Consider the following 20,104-nt stretch of genomic DNA (forward strand, 5'->3'; position numbering starts at 1 on the left):
TTATATAGAGGTACAGGATTTGAGTTAAGAAAGATCAGAGCAATAACCAAGTTATCCATTATAATTTTATTGGATATGCTTGTATTTCATTCGGATGACCTTTTCATAAATAAAAATAGCCTGAATTTACATATTCCATTAATCGCGAAAGTTGAATTGAATAAGAAAACAACCAAACTATTAAGTATGAATCTTGGAGAAAGAAAAAATTAATTATGGGAGTTTCGACTCAGCAAATCAGTCAATTCCATGTTGAAGTCGTTCTTGACTCTATCATTAATATAAGGATGATTCGAGTCATAAAAAGATCAAAGCAGTAAATGAGTTAGTTTTTTTATACTTTATCGGATATGTTCATATATAATGTTTTGTTGACCTTTTCATAAATAACTTTAATTGTTTTACAAACTTTTTTGTTATTCATTTTCATATGATGTTCTGTTCGATATTTATATTTAGGCTCAATTAATTTAAATTCATACATTGCAAAGCATATTTTTGGGCCGACACTTACAATTGGATTTCTTCCATTTTGAAAGCCCAAACCTAAATCTTCCGGTTAAAGGTGAAGAAATACTAATTATTCCACCACAAATTATATAAATGCTTACAAGCTTGATTTATTGAATTCAATTTTTTGAAATATCTAAACATGGATATTTAATTGGAGTACAAAAGCACACTAATACTATTATTTATTTTACGAAAAAGTGTCAAATTAAAATGTCTTTAAATTAGGCAAAATTGAATAAAAATGTTTCAGCTAGTAGTTTGGTCTAAAAATACCATTGATGTCTATAGTTTGACAAACAAATACTCCTATTGTTACTTATGAGTCAAAATATATATATTTTTTAAAATAAATATATTATTTCTTTTCTTTTTAAACACATTTTTTTTAGTGATGGTTTTTTAAAAATAAATAAATAGGGAAATGCTTATAATTAGACATATCCACTAGCATATACACTATTTCTACATATACTTTCAAAATATTACGTATCTTACCATTAATGAAAAGTTTTCAATCATATATTGAGGAAGATACACCTACATACATGTACTTTTGCTAACAGATACACTAAAATAGAGAAAGAGGAGAGCGGGATGGAAGGGAAGGGAGTGAGATTTGTTACATATCCTGGATACATGCAGATTACACTGAATACACACTAGTTACATGTATTTATACGTATCTTGCATGGTTCACATGTATCTGGAATACCAGATACATAGGAGAGCGTCGAGCGAAATAAGAGGGAGATGAGAGAGGGGGGTCTAGATTTGTTATGTATCCCAAATACACACGAGTCCACTTAGATACAATGTATCTAGAATAAATTACACCTAATTTTGACCACATGTATCCCGAGATACATGTATCTCGAAGTATTTGAACATATCTGGACACACCAAAATCTGACAAGATTTGTAGTATTGCAAAATAGAGTGTAGCTAAGTAATTAGTTCCTAAACTAATAAAATTTATATAAATTTCTCAGATATTTATAAATTATTTTTTAATAGGTTAGAAATATTTTTTCCCCATTTCCAAACCAGTAAACGTGGCTTATGTTATCCTCCTTTTTATGCAAACAAAAAAAATGAAGGAAAAGAATATTTGTACCTAAAAAAAGAAAACTATTTACAAACAATTATCCTCTTACTTTCATACCCTCCTAGTTTTAATTGTTAATTCGCATTTACCGCTTGATATCATTAGAGTATATTAAAGATAAGTAAAGAACATTATTCAGTTATTCTTTGATACCATTAAAGTATATTATGTAACAAACAATGTTTTAGTAAAAATATTATTCAATTCTGCTTGATACCATCAAAGTATATAGATATTATCAAAGTATATAGATATATACTGTGATGGTATCAAAGATGAAGAAATCGTGGTTCAGTGAATAAAACAAGGGGGCAAACGAGTAAATAGTCTGGGTTGTAGATGCAACTCGGATAAATAGATTGAATTTAATCCAATTTTGATAAATACTTTGCCTAATGAGTCTAATTTATGTAGCTTTTTCAAAAAAAAAAATACCCCCCACCCCACCCACAAATCATGTGAAATGTAACTATTTCAATAAAGTTACTATAATTTGCTTGTGACTCTGTAAATTATGCTATAATGTTTTCTGTCTTATTTTATTATTGGTTTTAATTATTTTTTTTTTAGTTTTTCATTTGACGTTAAATATTAATTTTGGAGTTCGATTAATTTAAATTTTATGTTAAAAAAAATTATTCTAATATTTTATTAGAAACTCAATTATTACAATACTACATAAATTTGAGACTGTTGTAAAAATTCATAAACTTTAAATTTTGACTTCGCGAAAAACAGAAAGACAACCCATGAATGTCACAATTAATACCTTGTTTATTAAATATCGTTCAATTTAAAGGACTCACGTTAGTGATATGATAGGACTTTTTCTGTTACATATTGCACGCAATTTATACTTGCATTTAATAATTATTATATGGTTTTATTTTTGGTCTTAAAGTCCATGAGGAATCCATGTTAAAATAGTCAAGCTCCTTTTATCTTTGTCTATATTCTTTTTTAATTTTTTTTTAAGTCTTGATAGATTATTTAAAGTAAATATTTATTTATATCGAACGTTTATATCGAATCATTTAAATTTATTATAATTAATTTATTTAGTGAAGTGGATAAATGTCTATTTTTTGAGTAAGAATCACAATCTTACCTTATCTTCATCATGATACGGACTTCAAATTCTTATGGCAGAGCATGAGGAGAATTGTCATCATATGATGATTGGAGTGGAAATCAGAAGCACAACTGAGGTTCTTATAGTCCAAGATAATCAAAAAATCAATAACAAGAACGTAAGCACGAGATTTTTGATAGTATCAATAAATTAGATGATTGTGGCGATGAAATCTGGGATGAAGGACTTGTAGTATCTCTCTAGATCTGACAAAAGAGAAAGATCCCCTAACATAATTCAAATAGAAAATGCATGTTAATTAACTACGATTAAGTACATGTTAAAGGTCTGTGCAAAAAAGTGTATATGCGAGACATATGTCCTATATCCATCGACTATGTATATACCCAAAACATATGAATTTTTATTATGCAAACACATAATATGCATCTACTAAATTGATGTAAACACTAGGTCCTATGTATTATCACAATTATTTTTAAAAAATAAAAGATAGTGCAAGAATAATGTGAATGTCGTGTAGAATATTTTTTTTTACAATAATAGTGCAAATGTGAGTCATATTTTGAACTTCACAATCAAGTAGTGCTTCCTTTTCACTCAATTTATTTATTGAGTGGGAAAGAAAGACCCCTTTAAACTGGCTTATTTAAGGAAATTTGGGAAGACCACTTGTTGAAAAAAAATTGGCTTATTCGACCGCCTTCAAATTTCTCGTCAGATTTCTCTATAACAATTATATTTTATAATGATATTTTACAATAATTATTAAATTTTTGTTTAAATCGACTTTATATTGTGTTATATAATATATTCTCTATAATAACATATTGCTATAAGCAATCAACAAAATATTTGCGATGGCGTTATAAAACGGTTTTTATAATAACTGTTAAATTTTTGTTGAGACCGACTTTTATATTGTGTTATATAATACATTCTCTATAATAACATGTTGCTATAGCAATCAAAAGAATATTTACGATGACGTTATAAAACGATTTGACTATATATAAATGTATACAAAGAGTGTGTGTGGAATTTTTGTAACGATATTAATATTTAGTTTTTTGGGTTTTAAAAAGTCCTTCAATTATACATTCCAAAATGATTTTAAATAAACATTTTTTTTGACAAAAACACTTGATAAAAGACAAAATAATAATAATAATAAACAATAAAACTTTATGCATATTGATGTTAAATATATGTCAATTTGCCTTGGGAACTTATTCTATCTGAATTAGTTTTGTTGCTCCTTATATAGTAAGACCGGTGGTTAAAATCTTGTACGGATCTATTTTCTACGTTTATTTTTACTTATTCATTATATTAATTTTTTTTTATTTATCCACATTAACATATCAAAAAAAAGATAATTTCCTCCCTTATTTTTACTCTTAACATTAAATTTTAATTTCCCAAGTTATTTTATTTGGACTATTTTAATATTTTACTTTCGTTTATTATTTCTTAATTAAAGGGAGCGCAAAGTCCATTTATAGAAAATTGACAAAGCAGTGCCTCGTGACAACGTTTTGGGCAAGGTAAATCTGCCTTTGTAATGTACTGTATGTAATACAGATAGAAAGCAGAGGCGTATCTTGAAATTACGTATCCAGAATTTCAAGATGATGAATGCACTATTATAAAAAGGTAAATCTAAAATATAAATTTGATCGATTTGACATTTAGGTTCTTATCACTGAAAATCGTTAAAATTTTAAAATGCCAAAAAAGCTACCAATAACCAGTTAGAGAGGTATTACCTAACTTTAGAAAGAAAAATAAAACAAAATAGATATAAGATTTCAAATTTCTAACCTCACTTAGAGAGGTGCACCCAATTTTTATCGCATTATATGATACTCCGAGTGTGGGTTCACACATCTATATTTCAATAATTTTTAAAAAATATAACACTACTACATATGATCTCGGGAGAAAAGCATGAGTTCACGTGAACCCGGTGGCCCCCTTTGCATACGCCCCAGACCGAAAGATAATATTTGCAGTCATATGGTGCATTTGTCTGGATAAACTTATTTGCATATGATATTTACATCAAACAGAATAATTTCACCATAATATCAAATACCTCAGGCAAAATATTGCCAAAACCAAAGTCTTCAAGTATGAAGTCTTGCAAGATCATCCAGTTTTCTCGTATTCATCACATTAATAAAACACTATAATGGTACAGTGAAGAGCCCGCGAAATAGCGCGTAAACAACAGAAAATCTCAACGTAGAATTGTTTCTAGACCCAGGAAACTATATAACAACGTCAAGCTGACAAGATTTACTAGGTCAAGGGCTTCGCAAACTTACCAGTTCCAGTACACGGATTGGACTTGATGATACAACACAAGTTATTGTTCATAACATGACCCTGGCCCCAATGGAGGACGTCGAGCATAAAAGTTAGTAACTGGAGCGGCTGGAACACCACGCCTTGTCAAGAGACATCGGAAGTACTCCAGCCTCTGCAATGCAGCTGAAGTAGTATTTGTTGATGATGTGGTCTCCTTGTCGCTCCACAACCGTTCTAGAAAGTAAACACAAAGGCAGTATCAGTAGCAAGCTTGAAATTTCTTCTGGAGAAAGAAAACCAAATATATGACAGCAAAAGACTGAGTGGAAGAACTAGTAGCAAGCAGTGGTTGAGCTCTGTTTCATCACCAGTTTTGTATAACAAAGATGTCGATACCAAAATGAAAAATAAGTAGGCGTTTGGACATGAATTGAATGAGATTTGAAAAAAAAAGGTAGTATTTAAAGTTGAAGTTGAAAAAGAGTATTCGGAAGTTGAGACTCTGTTTGGACATGCATTTCACTTGGAATTTTTTTGAAGCTTTGTGAGAGAGAAAAAATCACTTGAAAAAACAGTCAAACTTGAAACACATCATCAAAAACTAACCAAAAGATCATTCTAACCAAACATTGTTTTGAAATATTTATTGAAATTGAGAAAAAAAATCATGTCCAAACAGGCAATATCTTGGTTTAAGGAAAAAGTTGTCATGCTTCTGCCACTTTGGCTGAACGCTCCTTTGAGAAATGCCAACATAACTAAGGTTGGAGCACAAGATAAATGTGTGATATGCAACATAGTTGAAGTGTCGTGCAATCCAACATATCCAAGAGAATACCTGCTGCAGCTGCAGCCCGTGGCCATATGGTTTGCTGAACATCGGAGGGATCTGCGGTTTCTCCCCACATGCACACTTCACCCCCAAGTACAAGTTTTTGCTCGGAAATACTCTTTATTCCTTCCACTGGATCCGCATAATAGACTTCATCCCACGGAACATCTAAGTGATCGAGATACCAAAAACCCTGATTGCTATAAATGCATCGAAAACCACTTGCAACTGCCTTTGCACAAACACCACCACCTAACCTATATCAATAAGAAATTCAGATGGTTGCATACTTAAAATGGAAAAAAACCATCATATTAGTGAGCAGATAAATCCAGTCAAATTGATCCTCACCAGTTATGTACCACAGTCTGTGGGTTAAGTTTAGATGGAAAATTGTTGAAGGTTTCTTCCCTACAAAAACAAAATCAGCACACCATGTCATACATCAGAAAAAAACAAATGACTGCATTTCAACCCAAAATAACTGCTCATGCTTGCTTTTAGATTAAACGAAAAACTAGTATCTTTTTCAGAAAACAAACATTTATTTTACGCATTATAAGACAGCAAGAGCCACATTGTCCTCCAATTATTTTTTTTGCAACATATATTTTTAATCCTTTACCAAATCGCAAACAAAATAGAAACATAGAAAAGAAAACACCTTGCCCCGCAAGTTCAAAGGAACCACAGGCCAACAAAATCTTCACTCCGATTTGGATCTGTTGAATCTTTTTTTTTATCTGTATTTAGTTTATCTTCATTGTTCCTATTTTAACTGATTATAAGGAAGAGAAACATGAACTTACAAGTACAACAGGGCCTTTTCTTTGTGATTTATAAGAGAATTTACCAGTTAACAGGTGTCCAGTTGTGTGATATAGCTATTTCTTGAGCTCTGAGTACAAAATACTGATATGCATCCTTCGAAGTCATATTATGATGTTGAAGCCTGCAAACAGAATGAGTTGATGAACAATACTGCAGAGAAAAAATAAAGATAGGAGACATAATAAAAGGGATGAATCTGGGCATGTTGTCAGCAAAAGAAAAAGGATACAATCCATCTAAATCTAAAACACAAAATGAAATAAATATAGCGCTACATACATAACGAATGATTACTTCCACAGTCCTTTAAAAATATAAATTAAAGATAGCATTTCTTCTACTGCCTGGGACATGTTCTCAATGCAAAGTATATCATACACTAACTGAAGCACGAGTTAGTTTATGTAGCATAAATACTCATGATTTTCATCATCCTTGATATAAGTCAATATGTAGATGCCACTATTCTTCACAGGCATAGTGCAATGTATTTCCATGACTGAAATACTAACAGCGCCTTTTTTTGGTGCCAGTGCAATTTCAACATATATATGGAACTTAAAAAACAGTAAGGACATAAGAAGAGGGAGGTTACCATTGTTTCACGTGTGGTGTAGTTGTCCAACAAGCTGCAAAAATTAACAATATTCAGTACTTATTTTCGATTGTTCCTCCAATATTTTCTGGGGGAGGTGGGGAGGTATAGAAAGTGGGCAGTGTTTATGACTCTCAACCACAAAAAAGATCCAACAACAATCATTTTCTTTTGATTCTGAAGTAACAAGTTATCTTGACTTGACATTAGTGGACATAAATATAATTTTTTTCTATTCTTTTGATCAAATGAAATTAGCTAAAATTAGAAATGCAACAAAATGTAGGGAAGTTTCTGCAAAAAAATAGAAGGATAACACTAACTTGTGTTGACCTCGTCACCGCCTAAGTGGAAGAGCTCAAATGGAAAAATCTTCCTCATGTCTGCAAAATAATAATAATGGAAATTTAAAATCCATGGTGACAAGAAAGAGAAAATATTGTCTTCACGTGCGGCAACTTTGAGTTCAATGGTCCTTTTTGAGAGGATAATGCAATACTAAACTATGACCAGAGGATAAAATCAGTAAACGGGAGGCATGGTCATTATCAGAATTAAATATGCAAGGATGCAATGTACATAGAGAGAGGGGGGGGGGGGAGGGAGATGACATACGAGAAACAAAAAAAGGAGAAAGGCAAGGGAAGAAATGAGAAAGAGGAGAAAGAGAGAAGGACAAGAGAAAGAAAGAAAGAGGAGAGAAAAAGAGTGAAACAAAAGTATAAGAGAGTTGAAGATGGGGAAAGAAAGGGGAAGGGAGCAGGAAGATACGGTGCAAGATAAAATTATTGGGATATAGATTGAAATTACATACACTTCCAGAATTTTTACACTTTCAGGTACTTTAACATGTTTTAGAACGTTTCCTGTCTCAGTTTCTAGGTTACTGATCTCATTTTTTTAATAGAAAAGTTAAATACAATTACCTGTAGTTGGGTGACATGAACTTTTTATATTATGAACTTTTTATATTGTTAGTGTATAGAAGTTAATGATCAAATCAATTCATTATGTGTTCTTCAATTATCCCAGACAAAGTACAAAATGCCCTATTTATGGAACAGAGAACTCAAAATAAGAACTCTTTGAAAGTGTAACTAAAAGAAAAGATTATCTTACAAATAACTAGGCTCTATTCTCTAAATAAAAGAAAATGATAAATCGAAGTACATAGTGAATATATATCCTTTTTAGTTATACCACAAAGAGGGTGAAATGTAATTATACAAATCCAGGAAAAATGGTAGAATTCTTCAAGGAAAATCTTCAAAACTAACCTGCCAGGATGCCTGATATCACATCAAAAGTATAGTTTTTTGAAACATCTAAGGGCTCTTTACAAGATGGAGAAGGCCAAAGATCAGGGTACCCTGCACCCCTGTAGAGTGAATAAAACCAAGCTGAGACACAACATAAATTTGTAACACAACTAAAGGGAGTGATGACCTACAGTGAATACAAAATATTCATATTCCTTTTAACGTTCTTTTTTTAACATCTTTCTAGGCAACACATTATTACCAGACCAAAAATGTCAAGCAAAACTAATAAGAAAAAAATAAATTATGTCTATCAACCAAGTTTGTTCAACGGTTCAAAGCTTATTAGTTAGGAGGGAGGGCAAAAATTCATAAGAATTAGGCTAAGTGTTTTTCTGTTATCTTTGTTCTGATTAGAAGTACAATTACTTTCACCATGCAAATATCATAAGCTTTAACGTCTTACTTTCAAATAAGCAGGACTCTTCCTTTATTTCAGAAACACAGTTTGATGGTTGGAATGGTGAACAAATAAGACAATCTGAAAAAGTAAAGGACTCAATACACACGAAAAACTCTTCCAATTATCGCCTCAAAAGTACAGCTCTCAAAGTTTTTGTGCTTTTTAACTAAGCATTGATATCTGCAGGATATTGGAATACCAAAAAAGTACCACACTAGCGGAATTAGTTTAAAACCTGCAGGATATTTAGTAGATAAGAGTGAAGAGCAATTAGGGCAAACCAGCAGCAATTCAAAATCAGAAGATCCATAGATTTCTAAAAGAAGCTCTATAGCCCAAAATAGTACAGGGAATAGACCAATTCTTTAAAGTACTTACCATGATTCTGCATGACCGGGAACATCAACTTCTGCCATAACATTGATACCTGTGTAGGTAACAATTTTGGATTAGAAAACAAAACATTCTTTTTATTTACTTATCATGAAAAGTATAGCTGCAAAAATCTATAGATGAGGTAATGAAAAATATGCATAGACTCCAAAGAAGCCACATACCTCTCATCTTTGCAAAGCTTCAATTGATGTGACATCATAAAGAGAAGAAACAAGGAGAACATCAGTTTATAATATAGGAACATCTGACGAGAAGACAAAAACAGAACAAACAACTGAAACAGACGATAGCGTAAAAGAATACTATAGTTCTTTGTATCATTTTTTCTGGAAACTTTGACAATATCCAGAACAATTAATTGAATGGAAGCCTATATATTAAAATTAATTAATCAAAGTCGCCAGCTCTTTTTCTTTTACCCTCTACAATCTCTTGGCTGTCCTCTTCCTTTTCTTTTTGGTAGGTGGAAGGTTGCTAAACTTTGTGTCCCACTTGGATTCCGTCAGTAGCTTATGTAGTAAACGTCACTCAGTCACCTCCAGATTACAAGTAATAGGCACCCTTTATGATATGGCTCTTCTAGGATGGAACTGAATGCAACTTATTTGACTCAATCATTAAACGAAAGGGATAGGCTTGTAACTTTAAGTTCATAGCATTCGTTCAATTAAACACTAGAAGAAGGCTCTCTTTAGAAGTTCCCCAATTGATTGGATAGCTTTAACCAATTCTCTAGATGTTACAAAATGATCCAGTTAGTGTGTTGAACTAAATCTCATATTATTTTTTTTGAAATTGGTAACATTGTGTTGAAATAAATCTCATAATAAACTTTTTGACTAAACTCAAGTGTTACAATGGTATCCAATATTTGGTTTGTCCAAAATGGCACGTAACATGAATAACCAAAAGGGAAGAACTTGAGACTTTGTTAATCTTTCAGCCAGAGAGGATCAAGCGAAAAGAATGTGGATCAATTCACTAGTCCCATCCCCACACCCCCAACTACCAAATCCTGATATAGTAGAATATTGATCCAGTGCAATATAAGTAATTCACTAATGTTGGCCCCTCTAAAACCATAGAACCAACTTTCTTCTCAAGAAATATGGAGCTAATGCTCAAAGTATTTGATTCACTTTGGGGCCTTTATTCAAAACTCACAGCCAATAAAAGGAAAATCACTTTCTATGCTCAAGGTTATTGAAAAAGTGAAGGGGGAATCCTTCATACCAAAAGACTTCAAATCATCTGAGTTGGGGGGCAGGGGGGGATTCTTACTCAACAATTTCAATGGCATCCTCGACAGTGTAGCGTTCCCACTTTGTATATGCCCCTTTCCACAAGTTTGGGTAAGAAGGCACTTCTAGAGGAAATGACTCTTCATCTATGATGTGCCAATGGAGAACATTCTACTGATTCCAATCAACAATATTAGAAATAAGAAATTGCTCATTTCAAAAACTGGATCAGTAAAATAGGATTCAACAACTTACAAGTTTAGCATAGGACATGGATTCAATAATTTGCTTGATAATTTCAATCGGCAAATAGTGCCTTGATGTATCTGCAAAACAATTCAACAAGTAGACCAGTTAGTGCTCTGCAGAAGGCAGCATCCACATGTTTTGACTCATTCTCAGAAGTATCATGAATTACATGTTATGTGACCACCAAGCCAAGAAGAGTGCATGGAAAACTTGTACGACAACTAAATCCCAAGAATTAGCTGGATCTGTACAAGAGATTGGATCCTACCTAACAGAAGTCCGCGATATGCAAATCTTGGCTTGTCTTGAATAAACCAAGGAGCCTTATGAATTTGCACTGTTTTAACCCCATAATCAAAAATACATAACTGACTCATTGTCTGCATAAAAGGGTTTTGAGTAAACTTTTTGTTATAAGTAAGCATATGAAATTAACAGTCATAAATCCCTAATTCCACTAAGATAAACCATAGTGGCATAAATCCGTGTCCACTATGATAAACCATTTCAAAACCATATTCATTCAACATACGTACCTCAAGTCCTCTTAGTGCACCATAAACAGAATTTGCCTGCAATGTTGATGAAAAAATTATTCATGTACTTCTAGTTATAGAACTTCAATTAAAGAATGCACTAGAAGCACCATCATCACATAACAGTCAAAGGCAGGCAAAGAAATTACAGGACAAGACTTTTCTATTAATTTCCTTTTTCCTGATAAGTGGGTTAACAGTATGGATTGGAGAAGTTAATTCACTATGATAAAGTTAGACTAGCTAAACAACCTAGCTATCAGAGAGAAATAAAAGAGACATAAAATAGGCAAAGGTTACTATCGGGAGCTAGAGCAGAGTTATCACCAAAATTCTCCATAGATAAGGAAAAGAGTATCAATGCTGCCATAAGAAGGAGTACATCAATAGGAAAGAAAAAGAATACTAGAAAGTGTTCTAAGTAAAGCATAGTGTTTTACATTTCACTAAGGATGAAAACACTAATAACTACAAAATGTTCTGCTTCTTTATTAGAAACCATTGTCTACATTCTTCTGACTCCTTAAATGTCTACAAACTAATTTCCTATCAGCATAAACTTTCTCTTCAGATTCTCCAGATACGTTAGAGATTAACTTATGTTCTGAAGTAGAGGAGGCGAATCATTCTCCATATCCTAAACATTAGACGCATTCTTTAACTACTATGGAGATTTTGATCTAGTTCTACTTTCTATTTGATTAAGGTTTATATCACATTCATCAACCATCATCCTACTGTATGCTATAAAACACTTCTCCAACTGAGAGCTAGGGGGCAGAAAAAAGAATTCGCAGCACAAATAGAACTACAGCTCAAATTACTTTGAACAAGAAATAAAGAAAAGTTCAGCCACAACAATGTTGATAACTTTACCTCAATCGAGACTCCCCCGACAATTGAATGTTCATTGTTCTTTGTCACCAATAACGAATAGCTCTCATCAACACCAAGTTGCAACTGAGGGAAAAAAATACAATTCAACACACCAATAAAAATCGTTCCTAGTCTCTCCAGTAAGCGTCAATTGGTTCAAGTTGTTGCAAACATAAATAACTATGTACCTTTGATCTTATATTGTGTTGAGTTGTGTGAACTACCTTATTTAAATGATTTTGCTGATAGGGAGGGGACATAGCAGTATGATCATATGGAACAGGGAAATGAATAGTGAACTCTGAAAAAGGTGTATATAGCAGGATATGGTGATTATGGTTATAACCATAATACATTGGTAAGGTTAAAGTGGAAGGTGAAGAATTTTTAGCATTTATATGATAATGAGTTTACCTATTGAAGTAGAACAGATAGAATTTGCTTACTTAGATATGTGGAACGATATGGTAGATATAATTTTGTATACTATGGAACAGATAGATCAAGAACTATTAGGACTAGATGTAGCCCAAGATATCTTAGATCAGCTATATAAATATATGGCAGATGACTAATAAAGAAATAGTACACGCAATTTGTATGCTAGACTATTCTAACTTACCAGATATTGTTAGCCAATTAATCAATGAACTACAAGGACAGATAATGTTCATCTATGAAAGGGAAATCCCTCAAGTTTATGTAAATATAATTGTTTACCACCAGAAAAGTGGAAAAAGATGAAAACAGATTTTGCTCCTGTATCTAACATGGGTGTATAGTATCTATTATAATATCCTTCTACTATTATTTTTACTAGTATGTGGATCTTCATTTATCCATACTTTTGTCTTAGCTCATGGATTTCTTCTAATTCTCTTAATACTATTATCTTCTCCTGATTATATGTGAATATTAGCTTATCTTGGTGTAATTCGTAAGGTTGTACACTTTCTAACCCATGGGTTCCTAATTTTACTTCTTTGTTGTGTTCGCTATTTTCTTTTTGTATTTCAAATTGAATTATTATTTTTTTATTAGAGATTTTTATACTTTTTTATACTTTTCCTAAGCTCTTATAACTATTTTTCTGCAAGTCTAAATATTTAAATTCACTTTCATATACTGGTTCATTTTTAACTAAGTCTGGGGTTATGAAATTCTTACCTGCGCCTGTGTCTATTAGTTTTGGTAATATCCTCTCATTTATTTCTCCTAATATATAAAATTGTCCTAAAGGCTCTTTTTCTAATTGTTTTTCTTGTATTCTTAGAGTTTGTGGTTTCCTAAAACTTGTTATCCTATCTGTTACTATCTGTAGTTGTGAATTATCTGTTTCTTGATAAGTGTTATCTTCATAGTCTATTACTTTTACTATTTCATCAAATGGATTTTCTATTTTTATTTTGTCTACTTTATTTTTTCCTGTTATTTTATGCTTTGTGGTAAGTACATAAAGATTTTTACATCTTGCTGTACATATCTTACTTCCCGGGGTTAATTTTATTCCTCCTATCTTCCAATATAGTATGAATGACTTATCTATGTTCTGGTCTGTTAAGGGTACTGAGTAATTTCTGTTGACTGTGAACTTAAACTAACATAAATTTCCTCTAACTGAAACTATTATACTTTTTTCTATAGGTTCTATAATCCTATCATCTGCTATGTATAGTTCTATTGGTGTATCTATTCCTTGTCTGAAACATGCTTTTACTAGTATTTCTGTTGCTCCAAAGAACACATATTTTAAGGGTGTCTTACTTTTTATTTTTGATCTTTCTTCTCTTATTATTTGTTGGTTAATTAAAGGTATCTTAGCTTTTCCTTCTGCATACTTACAGTCTATTATATGTTCTCTTTTGCTTACATAATATTCTTCTTTTTCTGTCTTAAAAGGATTTTTTATTATTGGTAACTTAAATATTTTATTTATCGTTAAATCTAACTCTTTCTTTTGTATTTCATCAAACAATTTTTTATCAAAGATATACCTATGTTGGCTTAGATTATTCTGTTTCTATGTGGTCTTGACTAATGATTTCCTTTATTTCTTGTTCACTCATCTGATTCACTTGGTTCACTAGTATCTTCCTCTGTGCTTATTATCTCTTCTTCTTTGTCTAACTCGTATATTGATACTGTATCGCTTAATTCATAATCTAGATAATCTATACTTACTAATTCTAAATCCTCATATTCTACTATTACATCATTCAATTCCTTTTGTTTTGGTAATTTACAATCTTTAGCTATGTGTCCTAACTTTCCACAGTTGTAGCATTTACAACTTTTTGGGTCTTTGTAATATCTTTTTATCATACATCTTTCTTTTGTTTATGTAATACTTTTTTCTTGGTTTCCTATATTTATATTTTGTTCTTCTAGGTTTATCATACTTTTTATGTCTTTTGTACCTTTTTACTTCTTTTTTTCCTTTTTAGGGTATTCTCTTGAACATCCAAATTTTGGTGCTCTCACTGATGTACAACATCTCATATTTGCTTTAACTGATTTTTCCATCTTATATTCTAAGTAATATCTTTCACATAATATGGCATACCAATTTTCTAAATATTGTATCCTACTTCCTAAGGTATCTTTTTTTGGGGATTTGTTCCATTCTTTTTCTATCTTTGATCCAAACGGTTCTGGTAATTTATTGAATAATAACTTTCTTTTTTCCTTAGCTGCTTCATCATTAAATCCACTATTATAATAATATTCTCTAAATGCACATATGTATTCCTTTAAATAACACATATCACATATAACTAAGTTGTTTAAACCTGTTCTGTATTGTTCTTGTTCTTTTGCTTTTTGTTGTATTTCTGTATCTGCACTTGCAAATTCATTCCTTATTAATAACTTATAATTTTATAGTATTGTCATTGGGTCTAATCCTCCTCTTACCTTTTCTTTTATACTAGGTGCTACATTTAAATACCATGCCTTCACTACTCCTATAAAAGTTCTTTCTATATATCCTGGTGTATCCCTTACTGGTATCCTATTGTCTATAATCTGTTTTGATATATATGCTATCCATCTCTGTATTTCTTCATTCATGTCTTCCGGGCAATCTAGGTTTAAGAATTCCGGGTATGTGTTCCTATGTGGTATATATTTCTCATTTCTACGACTTTCCCACATTTTCTTTTGTCTTTTATCTCTTCCTATATCATCTTGTCTTCCTGCTAAATCTTTTTCATAGGTATCAAATACTGTTGGTTTATGCTCTCTTTTCCCTGATGTTCCTTCTCCCGAGTTTGCTGGTTTCATTTCTACATCTTCCATGTTTACTTCTATATCTTCTTCTAAATTATCTAATTGTAATTCTCTAGTTTTTTCTATAAGTTCTGTATACGTTTCACTTATTTCACTTCTATCTTCCTGTTCTTTTTCTATTGTCTCTGCTAAGTATTCTTCCATATTTTGTATGTCTTGTTTTTCTACACTTTTTTGTTGTTCAATTTCTTCTAACCTGAATTTTTCCATTTCTTCTATCATTTCAGCTTTTAGTTTTCTCTTTTTCTCCAATTCTTCTGCTACTTCTTTATTTCTTCTTTTCAATCTGACTAAATATTCATCCAATGTTTCTATTTTTTCTAATCTTTCTTCTAATGTTACCACTCTTTTTTCTAATTCTTGGTATCTTTCTCTTAAATCTACTTCTTCTCCACTAGTTTTATTAATATATTTCTTTTTTATTCCAGCTTTCCTATCTATATCATCATTTTCTGCCATTACTCGCCATTTTCCTGTTAATTCGTCTTCCAAATTAAACTTATATTCTGGGGTTGGTTTTATTAATAAATATTTTTCTCCTATTTGATAAAATTCTCTATCTTGGTCTGTTTTATGTATGTAGTGGTCTATATAGTCTCCTTTATATGTTTTTGTCTTTACTATTTTCTCTATTTTATTCATTATTCATGTTTATCCCAAAGTTTCCTAACTGTTTTCCTGATAATATTAATTTTTTATCTTCTTCAGTGAGTGGTTCTTTTACTGGTATAATTTCTTCTGGACTTCCTATTTCTAATAATATTTTTTCTGTATTGTTTAGTATTTTTTCTACCCTGTTATCATGGTTTGCTAATAATTGGTCTTGTTTTGTTATTATTATCCTTATATTTTCTAATATTTCCTGTAAGGTTGTCATGATTTTGTATAACTTTGTGGTTTGTTAGTAACTGTATCATCTAATATTCTTAACACTTGTTTAACTTTTTCTAATGTTTTTTCTATATCATCTAATTTTGTATTGATCCTTGCTATATTAACATCTTCTGGTATTTTTACCTGTTGTACTATATTCCTATCTTGATTAATAATTTTTGCTAATTCTGTTGGTAATTTATTTATTGCACTAACTATATTATTTTCTTTGCCTGTCTGGATTGCACTATCTACTTCTTGCAATTGAGTTGAACCTTTATTCCTAATTATTATATCTAATGCTAAATTTGTCCAATTTAACTGTTTATGTTCTTGTGTTCCTGCTATTCCTGCTAGCATATAAGGTATAAATTCTCCAAAAGTAACTGCTTCTGTTGGCCATTGTCTATAACTATTTGGTAATAATTCTGATTTTTCTAAAGTATATTTCTTAGTTTGTGGTATTCTATTATCATTCATATTCTACGTTGTCTAACATTTCTACCTTGATTTTCTAATTCATCTAAAATATTTATCTCTCCTTGCTCTGATACCAATGTGGGGGTCGTCCCGTTACGCTGCCGCTGTAGGCTGACTAGGCTTTCTTTTAACTTGTGTAAGACACTTAACTTGTTTGTGAGTTCTGTGCGAATAGTGATAAAAGAAGGGTTTATCTGAATCATGTTTTCTACTTCAGGGATTTCCCTTTCATAGATGAACATTATTTGTCCTTGTAGTGGTAGATATAATTTTGTACACTAAGGAACAGATAGATCAAGAACTATTAGGACTAGATGTAGCTCTAGATATCTTAGATCAGCTATATGAATATATGGCAGATGACTAGTGAAGAAATAGTACACGCAATTTGTATGCTAGACTATTCTAACTTACCAGATATTGTTAGCCAATTAATCAACGAACTACAAGGACAGATAATGTTCATCTATGAAAGGGAAATCCCCGAAGTAGAAAATCTCTATGATAAAGCACTAATTGGTAATCCAGTAAAAAAACAACTAACCTGCTATCACAACTTAAAATTCTTTACATTGTCAATTTATATAACTTACATCTGTTAAAAAAATCATATCTTTGGAGAAGACAGTTCACACAATTCAACACAATATGTAGCAAAAACACTACCGATATGTCGAAGCCTTGTGGACACAGTTACCCCATACCCATGAGGTCTCAGGTTCAAAATCCCAGCGGAGGCAAAAACACTACACATTAGTCGAGGTGCGAGTGAGCTGAACGAACACATGATTCTAAATGGTGACAATTTATATAACTTAAATCCATTAAAAAATCGTATCTTTAGAACGTAATTCAACACAATATGTAGCAAAAACACTACATAGTTGGATTTTCGTCATTTGTACAAACCATGATGAACAAAGTTACCCCATACCCATGACATCTGAGGTTCAAGGCAAACAACACTAGATAATTTCCTCCCATCTGTACAAGCCACGGTGACGGAGTTACCTATACCCGTGACATCAAGGAAAAAACACTAGAGGATTTCTTCCTATTTGTTCCGGAGTTGGTGGACAGAGTTATCCGCTTCATATGCTAGTGGGAAGTAGCATCTAGCCTCCACCACATTTATTTAAAAAGAAGTAATTATATGTAATTAGTAATCTATGTAACGCTTTTAAATAACTTAAATCCATAAAAATCATATATTTTAAAGACATTTCACACAATTCAACACAATATAAATCCCATCAATAAGATAACAAATATAGCAAAAAAAAATAAAAAGTACCTTTTCGTTATCGGAATGAACAATGACAGTAACCCTATTGACGTCAAAATACTCAGCAGATTTAGATAACTTAGAACCATGCTTGAAGATAATCTTCTTATATCTCTCAAACGCTTCTTCAACAACAACTGATCCATCACCACCGCCATTTCCGGTAAAATCAAGTGTCAAATTGGGATCAACGGTGAGCGTATCGTTACCGGAACTGAATTGAGATGGCAAAGGCCATAGATACGTGAGAGATTCATCGAGCTCTTTACTGTGGTGATGCGTTGACTTTATCGAGCGAGCGTTGACCAATGGGAAAATTGATATGAAGAAGAAGAAGAAAAGGGTTTTGAGTAGAAATTGTGAAGAATTGAGGGTTGAAATTGAAGAATTTGAGGACATTTTTTGTTGGTGGAGGAAATTGAATGAATGTTAGAAATTTTAGGGTAGTATGTGTAATATGATATGATGTTATGGGGTTAATAATTTCATGACTAATCATACCACCTTATATATCACCACTAAAAAGGATAATGTAAATTATAGTAATTTTATAATAAATTTAAAAAAAGGTGATATAGAGATGTTTTTAAATTCAACAGATATAATGAATATAAATGTGTTTTTAATTACATTTCAGTGACATACACATACATCCTACGTTTTTATATAAAATATGTGTGTTTATTTATTTAATTTTATATAAATTTAAATATATATTTATACATATTTAAAATTAAAAAATATAAATATTAGTTAAAATTAAGTTTAAATATATGTTTCGATTCAATGGTTTGATGGAAAAAAAGGTGCGGTGGTAAATGCATAATGATGATCATATTTTTTTTTGTTTTTTATTTTTTGTGATTTTTATTATTTTGAATTTTTGAATTGAAGTGTAAGATTTCTGTCGTACTTTATCTGGTCCACATCAATTAGGGTCGTTGTCTAGGAGTAGTAGTAATATAAATTTCTTCCGCAAAACTAGGAAAAAAAAATAGATTAATTATGAAATTATTTATTTAAATTGAATTTAATTCAAATTATTTATTTTTAATAGATTTATGGTCTAAATTATTTATCCTCTTATCAATTTTTTTTTTTTTAATTTCGCGCATGACATTATGCTGATGTTAGCATCACTGCTCCTCTTTGATACTATTAGAGCATATTATATTATAATGGTATCAAGCCGTTTCTTCTTGATATCGTCAGAGTATATATATATATATATATATATATGTATTAAATATGTATTTACGCTAATATCTCTTTACTTGTTCCTCTTTAATACTATCAGAGTATATTATATTTTGATGGTATCAAACAATTTATCAAATAGTTTTTTCTTGATACCATCGTAATATATATATTTTGATGGTATCAAGAAGGAAGAGAAAATGCTTCAACGAAACTGTTTGATACTATCAGAGTATATTATATACTCTCATGGTATCAAATGCGCGAGATAGTTAAAAACAAGGGGTATGAAAATAACGGAATATCCAATGATAAATAATTTATTTTTAGGGGATAACAATAATTATCCCTTTTTTTAAGACATATATTAGCTGAATTAAGGATACAAATTATGTACTATATATTATTTTGAATACATCAAATTAAACATTACATAAAAAAATGACAAGATGTTGTCATTGCCAACAATCTATTTTCCAACATTTGCCTCATGCAGTATATTGTACTTGGGATCGAATTCCTATATTGATTCTTATATTACTTGTCAAGATCAAACGTCTATCATAATGTCAAATATTATAGCTAATAGACGATGACAATAATATAATTTTATTTCTTAACTAGGCTCATCAAATAAATGTCATGTTCGATCATGACTCTGATCTTGAGTACATCAGCT

The 20,104-nt window shown here is 31.2% G+C and overlaps 1 protein-coding gene across 1 annotated transcript; it reads right to left on the reverse strand.

The window, feature by feature from the left end:
• Positions 1–4,769: 4,769 nt before the first annotated feature.
• Positions 4,770–18,714, reverse strand: LOC129881033 (beta-hexosaminidase 1). The gene is made up of 15 exons (XM_055955348.1): positions 18,238–18,714; positions 12,303–12,386; positions 11,427–11,462; positions 11,159–11,270; positions 10,897–10,967; positions 10,682–10,812; positions 9,562–9,578; positions 9,383–9,431; positions 8,560–8,660; positions 7,606–7,665; positions 7,283–7,316; positions 6,710–6,808; positions 6,208–6,267; positions 5,863–6,113; positions 4,770–5,258 (listed from the first exon to the last, which is right to left on the reverse strand). The coding sequence occupies exons 1-15, from the start codon at positions 18,625–18,627 to the stop codon at positions 5,083–5,085; spliced, it is 1,671 nt and encodes a 556-aa protein (XP_055811323.1). The 5' UTR covers positions 18,628–18,714; the 3' UTR covers positions 4,770–5,082.
• Between the last annotated feature and the right edge of the window lie 1,390 nt (positions 18,715–20,104).

Source organism: Solanum dulcamara, chromosome 2 (genome assembly GCF_947179165.1).
Source record: "Solanum dulcamara chromosome 2, daSolDulc1.2, whole genome shotgun sequence".
Taxonomy (NCBI): domain Eukaryota; kingdom Viridiplantae; phylum Streptophyta; class Magnoliopsida; order Solanales; family Solanaceae; genus Solanum; species Solanum dulcamara.